The sequence below is a fragment of the Malaclemys terrapin genome, chromosome 15, assembly GCF_027887155.1.
Source record: "Malaclemys terrapin pileata isolate rMalTer1 chromosome 15, rMalTer1.hap1, whole genome shotgun sequence".
NCBI lineage: Eukaryota > Metazoa > Chordata > Testudines > Emydidae > Malaclemys > Malaclemys terrapin.
In genome coordinates, this window is record NC_071519.1 from 18,498,277 (window position 1) to 18,507,664 (window position 9,388).

General features: G+C 48.9%; 1 protein-coding gene across 3 annotated transcripts; it reads right to left on the reverse strand.

Annotated features, from left to right (window-relative positions):
- Window positions 1-1,290: 1,290 nt before the first annotated feature.
- SPA17 (sperm autoantigenic protein 17) lies at window positions 1,291-9,078 on the reverse strand. 3 transcript variants are annotated; one of them, XM_054005389.1, is made up of 5 exons: window positions 9,004-9,078; window positions 7,064-7,244; window positions 5,611-5,681; window positions 2,733-2,792; window positions 1,291-1,563 (listed from the first exon to the last, which is right to left on the reverse strand). In XM_054005389.1, exons 2-5 carry the CDS (start codon window positions 7,215-7,217, stop codon window positions 1,402-1,404), a joined length of 447 nt encoding a protein of 148 aa, XP_053861364.1. In that variant the 5' UTR covers window positions 7,218-7,244; window positions 9,004-9,078; the 3' UTR covers window positions 1,291-1,401. The 3 variants fall into 3 exon arrangements, with proteins under 3 accessions (XP_053861364.1, XP_053861363.1, XP_053861362.1); XM_054005388.1 differs by lacking the exon at window positions 9,004-9,078 and adding an exon at window positions 8,465-8,513; XM_054005387.1 differs by lacking the exon at window positions 9,004-9,078 and adding an exon at window positions 8,365-8,484.
- Between the last annotated feature and the right edge of the window lie 310 nt (window positions 9,079-9,388).

Consider the following 9,388-nt stretch of genomic DNA (forward strand, 5'->3'; position numbering starts at 1 on the left):
TAAATCTAATAACATACTGCATTTTTATAGCATCTTTTCAACCAGGAATATCGAGCTACTTTACAAACACGGTTTCATTGCCTAGAGCCCCCGACTATGAAGGCGGCAAAATTATCCCTAGTTTACCAATGGGGAAACCGTGGTGCACGGCGTGGGATCCATGAAGGTACTTAGATGCTTAAACCTCAGATGTAGGCGCCTAAATCCAGTTTTAGCTGCACTGCAGTCCACAGCACCCCCCTGAACCCTGTAGGTACCTAAACTCAATCAGCACCGAGCTTTGCAGAGTCAAAGCTGCGTAGGAGCCTGTGTTTCTGCCCATGAACATGGGCACTGCTGCCTTTCTCTAGGTGCCTGGACACCTACCTCATGCCTAAGCCCCAGAGCGATTCACAAAGAACAGGAAGATAGGCGTCTAGCCACCTAAGTCACACGCGGGGCCCAACCCAGTAGGCGTGCTCAGAGGCCACCTACTGGATCAGTCCCGTTTAAAATCTGGCCAGTGGAGGAGCAGCAGCCCACCTTTTCACTCTGAACCCACGGGCTCAGGCACTCACCTGGGATGTGGGAGACTGAGGTTCTGGCAGAGGGAGAGAAGGGAGACCTGCCTCTCAGGAGAGTGCTCTAACCACTGATCTATGGGATATTCGGATGCGGGCTCCCCCCCTCTCTCCTGTTGAAGCTGTTGCACTCTGGATAAATAATGAAAGAGTGAGTACAGCAGGGGGACTGGACTTGGGGCTTCCCATCTCTCAGGTGGATGCCCAAATCACTAGATTACAGTCATTCCCATTCAGTCTCTCTGGCCCAGCGACTGTTCCGCTGTGGATAAATACTTAGTCATCAGGCCAGAGAGAGAGACTGACTCCATCGTCCAGTCCAGCCCAGTCTTTGGAGGCAGCAGGCCCCAGGTCTAGTCCCTGTGCTCTAGACCTGAGGACGGAGGGCAAGAGCACACCTGGAGAAGGTGGAGCAGAGCAGAAGCAACAGGATGCAGAAAACATCTTTGGTGTTTGCTCCCATAGCCCCCTTCCCATTCTGTCGTCCTTTGGGGAGAGTTTGGAAACAGTGACCCTAACACGCAGCTAGTAAATGACATGCTTCAGGAAATGGACTTTTTGCTTTTAGAACTAACATTTGCAAAAAGGCAGTTCTCTGTGGCTTACCAGATCACAACCAACTTGTTAGAGAAGTTCAATGAGTCTGTGCCGATGACAGACTGAGCGAGCAGCTCTGCAAACAGACTCAAAAAAAAAAAAAAAAAAAAAAATATCACACAGCGCTCAGGTGCATTTTGAAAATGTGATGTTTTTATTAAACAAAAATAAACCTACTGACAAACAAGCCATTCATTCACCTGCATCTAGTCTGGAAATCATGACACTGGCAGGTCTAATGGCATTAGATTTCTTCCGTGGGGTTCGTTGCATCCTGACCTAGTTCTTTCAGTCTCCTCACTGTCTCTCTTACCCTGTATCCCCTGTAGACAGCCTGGATTTTTGTGGCAGCTTTATCTTCTATTTCATGGGTGGCTGTTTCATAGAGGCTGTGTTTGTCAAGCTCCTTCATTAAAGAAATAAAACCACAGAGGAAATGGCTCCGTAAACAGCTGACAGGCTGATTATTTTCTTGTAGTAAAAACGAATGCCTAAATTACAGTAAATCTGCATAATGTGCAACCACTGAAAACTGCTGCTTCTCAAAGGCATTTTGGAAGCTGTGTGTGAACCAAAGGTTGAGTGGGAAACTAAATGTGTTTTGTCATCTTTATCTTTTTTTTGCAACAGATCTAATCATTGTTGGGGTTGTTTTTAGGGCCAAATCTTGAGGCCCTTACTCGGGCAGAACTTTTCTGACTCACTGGGAGTCTTGTCTGAGTAAGAACATTGTGATTTGGTCCTTATTTAAAGGCCAACTGCTCATCTCAGAGTTTCTAGAACACGAAGCTCCCTTCTGTGGGAGACTAACGGTGCCATTAAACTATCAGCATTTGCCAAGAGTTACTACTTGGTGGTGTGTGATACGATTGTTATTTCCTGCTAAGTACGGGGGGAAATGGTGGCCTCTCGTTCCTAGGGAGTGATGATAACTGTTGGCAAATGTTGATTTTTAAAAATGATGAGCACTGTATGCCTGAATCGTACTATCAAGCATGACAGAGACTGAGTTATTAGGCAGAGGGAGAGAAAAAGAGAGACCTATTTCCAGTGGGAGATACAAATCAGGCTCCCCAACCTCCAACAAGGTGCCCCAGCTGAGAACGATGGAGAGGAGCAAGTCAAATACCACACCAAGTTGCAGATAGAGCATCATATTAACTAATTAGCTGGGGGAAATGATTTCAGTAGCTCAGTGATCTAGAAACTAACATCCAGAATGGGGAAGGAGGGACACAGAGCCTCACAACAAAGGCAAATTCTCTGCAGATAGGAATGAACTGCTTTATAAATGCTAATGGAACAAACGCATCCCCGGTGAAACTCTACGGGAAAAGTCAGCCCAGGGCTGAATCTGACTCCACAGTCTTTGGGAAACCACATTGAACAGTAGAAAGGGGAAAATCCTAAACCAGCTGGAACAAAAGGCCTTGATTTTCTCTCTTCAGATTATTTGGAGAGAGCTGCCCTGGAACTGGTGGAGCACTTCCAACTCCTGCTTAGCCATCTGGACATGGACACAAGATGCAGTTCCAACAGAGTCAAAATCCAGGCAGACTTTGGGAGATTACTTACGGGCTCCAGGGATGAATCTTTCATCGACTCCTTCACCTCTTCTTGCAAAGATACGGCCTCCTGGAAGAAGAACAGAAAAAAAAAAAAGGTTCAACCAACCATTCCTTCATAATAGGAAAGAGCTCAAGTCTGAGTCTCCTTGGAGACTGCTCCAGAACAAGGATCCCAAATGGAAATTCAGCTTCTCCCCATCTGTGTGAGTCTGTAATTCCCCTGGTCCCATTTCTGGTTTAAGCATTAGCTCAACATCCATGAATGGGGATGTGCAGACTGAAGACTGGATTTCATAAGGCACCTGGTTACCATTATTGTTAACTGATTTAACAGCACCCAAGAGTGGGCAAAACACCCACCAGCACAGATAAGACAAGACAAGACCCCTGCCCTGAGGAGTTTACTGACTTTCATTTTTTTTTTCCAATTTAATATGGAGATATACCTATCTCATAGAGCTGGAAGGGACCTTGAAAGGTTATCGAGTCTAGTCCCCTGCCTTCACAGCAGTACCAGGTACCATCCCTGACAGATTATTTTGCCCCAGATCCCTAAATGGCCCCCTCAAGGATTGAACTCACAACCCTGGGTTTAGCAGGCCAATGCTCAAACCACTCAGCTACCCCTCCCCAATTTTTAAGTTAGCAGTGAATGTGTCTGGAAGTCAAGCTAGAACCTTGAACCCTATCTCTCCTGTTCAACATATACATTAGGTCCTGTGTCAAGATCATTTCTAGACACAAGATAGGGCATCACCACTATGTACAACATAGCGGAATATTACTTGTATCATGGACCCCGCTTAGCTCCCTGGAGGGGAGCTTGGGTGATACACATTGCATCAGAACTGCCTTGTTCAGAGCCCTGAGAAGACAGAAGTCATGTTGCTGGATACGGATCATCCGCATAGGGGGCATCTTGCTTACTTTGTGCCCCTGTTTATTCAGAGAACAAAATTAGAAGTGGCGAGCTAGGTTAAGAACCTTGGCATTATTTCTCACCAAGCCTGTTCCATGGAAACCATGTCTTGTCCATAGCACAGAAGTACGTTATCCTACCACACTCCTCAGATGTGCAGAATAATCACAATGGCAACATTCAGCTAATGTACTCAATGCTTTTTTTGCCTCTGCCTTCACGAACAAGGTCAGCTCCCAAACTACTGCACTGGGCAGCACAGCATGGGGCTGGTCACCTCCTCCCTCTGTGGAGAAAGAAGTGGTTCAGGACTATTTAGAAAAACTGGACAAGCACAAGTCCATGGGGCCGGATGCGCTGCATCTGAGGGTGCTAAAGGAGTTGGCTGATGTGATTGCAGAGCCATTGGCCATTATCTTTGAAAACTCATGGCAATGGGGGGAGATCCCGGATGACTGGAAAAAGGCTAATGTAGTGCCCATCTTTAAAAAAGGGAAGGAGGAGGATCTGGGGAACTACAGGCCAGTCAGCCTCACCTCAGTCCCTGGAAAAATCATGGAGCAGGTCCTCAAGGAATCAATTCCGAAGCACTTAAAGGAGAGGAAAGTGATCAGGAACAGTCAGCATGGATTCACCAAGGGCAAATCATGCCTGACTAACCTAATTGCCTTCTATGATGAGATAACTGGCTCTGTGGATGAGTGGAAAGCAGTGGACATGTTATTCCTTGACTTTAGCAAAGCTTTTGATATGGTCTCCCACAGTATTCTTGCCAGCAAGTTAAAGAAGTATGGGCTGGATGAATGGACTATAAGGTGGATAGAAAGCTGGCTAGATGATCAGGCTCAATGGATAGTGATCAATGGCTCCATGTCTAGTTGGCAGCCGGTATCGAGCGGAGTGCCCCAAGGGTCGGTCCTGGGGCCGGTTTTGTTCAATATCTTCATTAATGATCTGGAGGATGGCGTGGACTGCACCCTCAGCAAGTTTGCAGATGACACTAAACTGAGAGGAGTGGTAGACACGCTGGAAGGTAGGGATAGGATACAGAGGGACCTAGACAAATTAGAGTATTGGGCCAAAAGAAATCTGATGAGGTTCAACAAGGACAAGTGCAGAGTCCTGCACTTAGGACGGAAGAATCCCATGCACTGCTACAAAATAGGGATTGAGCGGCTAGGCAGCAGTTCTGAAAAAAGGACCTAGGGGTAACAGTGGATGAGAAACTGGATATGAGTCGACAGCATGCCCTTGTTGCCAAGAAGGCTAACGGCATTTTGGGCTGTACAAGTAGGAGCATTGCCAGCAGATCAAGGGACGTGATCATTCCCCTCTATTCGGCATTGGTGAGGCCTCATCTGGAGTACTGTGTCCAGTTTTGGGCCCCGCACTACAAGAGGGATGTGGAAAAATTGGAAAGAGTCCAGCGAAGGGCAACAAAAATGATTAGGGGGCTGGAGCACATGACTTAAGAGGAGAGGCTGAGGGAACTGGGATTATTTAGTCTGCAGAAGAGAAGAATAAGGGAGGATTTGATAGCTGCTTTCAACTACCTAAAAGGGGGTTCCAAAGAGGATGGATCTAGACTATTCGCAGTGGTACCAGATGACAGAATGAGGAGTAATGGTCTCAAGTTGCAGTGGGGAAGGTTTAGGTTGGATATTAGGAAAAACTTTTTCACTAGGAGGGTGGTGAAGCACTGGAATGGGTTACCTAGGGAGGTGGTGGAATCTCCTTCCTTAGAGGTTTTTAAGGTCAGGCTTGACAAAGCCCTGGCTGGGATGATTTAGTTGGGGATTGGTCCTGCTTTGAGCAGGGGGTTGGACTAGATGACCTCCTGAGGTTCCTTCCAACCCTGATATTCTATGATTCTAACTGAAGTTCAAAAGCATTTGGTGAGATTTTGCTTTTTAGTCCTGTGCACTGCATTAAGACGAGACCCATTAGAGCAGCAATCCCAGCCTACCTCAAAAGCTTTGTTGTTGTAGAACCTGTCGTCTAGTTTAGCCCCCCATTCTGCTGGGTCAAACTTGGTTTCTGAAAATAAATATCAACATTTATCATATCAATGTCAAGCTAGTAATTAAGACAGGAAGTTCCCCAGTCAAGTTACACTCATTCAGCGGGTTGGCAGCAGGCTGACAGCAGAATGAAGATGATAAATTCAGAACAGAGGCAGCTTTGGCTGTGAGAAAAAGAAATGATATTTTCTGCACTGCCACTAGGGGAGGGTAAAGGTCATGCCAGTTAAGGAACATCATGCATCCATGGTTCTAGGAACAGTCCCATGACAGCAGGGGAGCAAAAAGCCACTGTAGCATCTAACATCTAGATACAGAGCCACAATTAAAGCCACACAGGAGACTCAACAGGCAGGCAAGACTGCTCAGAGGTGTGTGCATGGCATGTCCCAGCTTGAACAATTCACTAGGGCCTGTCATGGCCATGCTTCTTCCCATGAGGAAATGGGAGGTGACCCAAGAAAATGGCATCACTGCACATCCAAGCGGGACCAACATGCCCAGGAACAGGTATACCTGCAGCAACAAGCCAATTAATCTCAGGGCCAGTGGGGGACCCTCACCCCAAGTTAATGGGGATCTCCTTACAGCCCCAAAGTATGGATCTGACTGGGAGGAGGAAGTTGATTACCTTACACTGAGGGATGCGCATTCTTGCTCCCTGGACATTCCCTGCTGACAAGCTTTTCTTGTGCGATAACCACACAAAAGCCTCTTACCCTGTAGTGTAATTTATTCTACATTAAAAAAATATTAAGTGGAAACCATAGTGAGACTGAGTAGTTTTGAGTCTGCATGTTCATCATCCCGTAACCAAACATATTCAGAAAATTAGATTGCTTCCGCAAGCCTACCATTTTCTAAAGGGTTACAGAGAGTGTCAGTTATAAGCTAATGAGTTAAAAAAGGCTATGTAGCAGGAAGAAAAAGGAATTATGAAGGAGGGAGAGAAATACAATCAGCTTAAAATGGGAAAATGCAATAAAGAAAATGGATACAGAGATCTATGATGCACAAAGAGTAGGGAAACCCATGAAACAGTCATTCACGTTTGTATAGTAATTAATATTAGGATCTTTAACAGCCATTAAAGAGAGACATGTCATCCATAGGCAGGTCTGACATTCCATCCAGCTAAGAGCCATACATACGCACAGAAGAGGAGATACAAATACGACAGTTCAGTGGCATTACCAGCTCAGAAAACCTTGTCGTTTTAGCACTGTAACACCCATTAGGAAGGAATTTTTAAATCTCCATTTTAGGAACTGGGAAAACAGAGATGTTGAACTTAAGTACCCTGGATCACACAGTGAGAATAGAATTCAGTTCTTTTGATTCAGCCCTTTACTGTAACTTCCTTTTATAAGCAAAATTCCTCATTTACTTTACACTCACTTTCTCTTCTATCCAGCAGCTCTTCAAAATAGTTGGCTGCAAAGGCTGGTATATCTTCAGGCTGCTCCCTCAAAACTTCTCTGGCTAGTCCTTCTAGCAGATTTGCAAATCCCGGCGGAATGCGGTGATGGGTGTTTGAGAATGGTATAGACATGGTGTCGGAACAGGCCTTCTACAGCACCTGCAGTTCCATTTAAAGAGCATGGGCTAGTTACTTCTCGCCTGGGTCCAGCATTCATAATTCATTGCTATTCGCTCAAATACAGTGTAGAGTTCAGAGAGCTAGCAAATGGCATAGTTAAGGTTATGGAATTCACACCTCCCCCAGCCTATGCCCCTCAATAAAGTGTGAATATCAATGCCCACACAGGCAATTTATTTCTAACATTATTAAACACAGGCAATTAATTTTTTTACCCTCTTAAAAATAACAATTTTGGGGGTTTAAATTTGTGGAACTCAACATTATGGTCATGACTTTAATTACAAGGCAAGTCAGGGAATGAAGGAGTTAAGGTTTCAATTCAATCTCATTGCACATACATATTTTCAGACATGCTAGATTCTGCTTTCCCTTTTCACAGGCACAATCTGTATTTGCAGTGGGATTGTGGGAGCAAAGCTGATTTTTAACCTCCAGTTACCGGATTAGCACAGGCAGGCAGCCGGATGTATAAGAACTCAGCGTTGCATTGAACGGTGCAAATTCTGTGGATGCAACTTGTGCCTGCACAACAAATCCTGCATCTTGGCAGGGGGTTAGACTAGATGACCCTTGAGTCTCTTCTAACCCTATAGCTCTTGGAGGATTCTAGAGGCCACCCTTCCGAAAGTGCACCCAGACTAGCTGGAAGGCAGAAGTGGGTCAGTGCCATGGAGCCGCTCTTCGCAGCTGAGTGCCCCGGGGTAGCTGTCTGCTGGCACGGGGCCATGGCTCCCCGATTTCCAGCCAGCTTCAGGCAGCCGCAGTGGGGCCCTTTTAGCAGTGGCTGGCACAGGGCATGGAGTCCCAGGGGAGAAAGTTCCTGCCAAGAAAGTGCTGGCTGCACCTGGCCCAGAGTGTGTACGTGGGGAGTCCTGGGGTCCCCAGCTGCACCCCACACCTGGCCCAGCGTGTGTGTGTGTGGGGGGGGGGGCGCCCAGGGGTCCCTAGCACAACTCTGCACCTGGTGGACGGTCCCTAGCTGTACCCAGCTCGGTGGTGGTGTGTGGGGGGGGGGGGGGGGGGGAGTCCCAGGGGTCCCGAGCTGCACCCTGCGCCTGTCCCGGCGTGGGGGGGGGGAGGTTCCTGCGAGCCCCACCCCGTTCAGACACGGCTCGCTCCAGGCCGGCGCCCCCACGACGGGAGTCCGGTGCCCGGCCCGGGGCACTAACGGCCTCGGCCCTCGGGCGGGCTCCTACCGCTCCGCCGCTGCACTCGGCCGCTCCTTGGACGCTTCTGTTGCCTGGCAACAAGACCCCGCCCCTCCCACCGGCTTGGGCTGGTGCCCGGGAAGGGACAAACGCGAAGCAGTACCCGGCCCCGCCCATCTCCCTATAGGCCCCGCCCCCAGCTGGGACCCGGTTTGCCCGTGCCAGGCCGTTGGCAGCGGAGAGGCAGGGGGGGCCTGGCTGCAGCGACCCACCATGCCAGCACCAGGGCGGGGAAGCGGGTTTGGCTCCCGCTTGGAACATGAGGCCTTGGCCCAGAACCAGCCAGGCGGGGCCCAAACCTGGTTTCCACCCCCTGCCCACGAGCAGCCTGCCCAAGGCCAGCCTGTGGCACCGTGCCCACGCCCCAGGCTCAGCTCCCTCCTGTGGGCCTTGGCTCACCCCCTGCCCACGAGCAGCCTGCCCAAGGCCAGCCTGTGGCACCGTGCCCACGCCCCAGGCTCAGCTCCCTCCCATGTGCCCTGGCTGCTCATCCCCTATACAGGAGCGTTGGGAGGCGGGAGTCTCACCATTGTGTGCCCAAGCAATGCCCACCTGGCTGAGCTCTCCATGGGCTGCCTGCAGCCTCGCTAGGGTTGCCAGTTTTGGTTGGATGTATTTCTGGATATTTCATCACATGACAATCTTTTAATTAAAGATTAATCTTTAATTCCTGAAGACTCCAGGTCAGTCCTGAAGGGTTGGCAACCCTAAGCCTCGCCTGGCTCTGTGGGCCCTTTGCTGGCGTCAGAACTATGGAACGTCTGGCCCGATTGCTTGGAGGGGCTGGTCATCCACGGGGCTGACACCAGGCTGAGCCTGACTGTAGTGATAGGGCCGAGGGCCACCTGGGTTTCCTGGGGTTCAGGAAGGCCCCAAACACAGGGGCGTCTGCTGGGGATAGCCCGTGTGAAG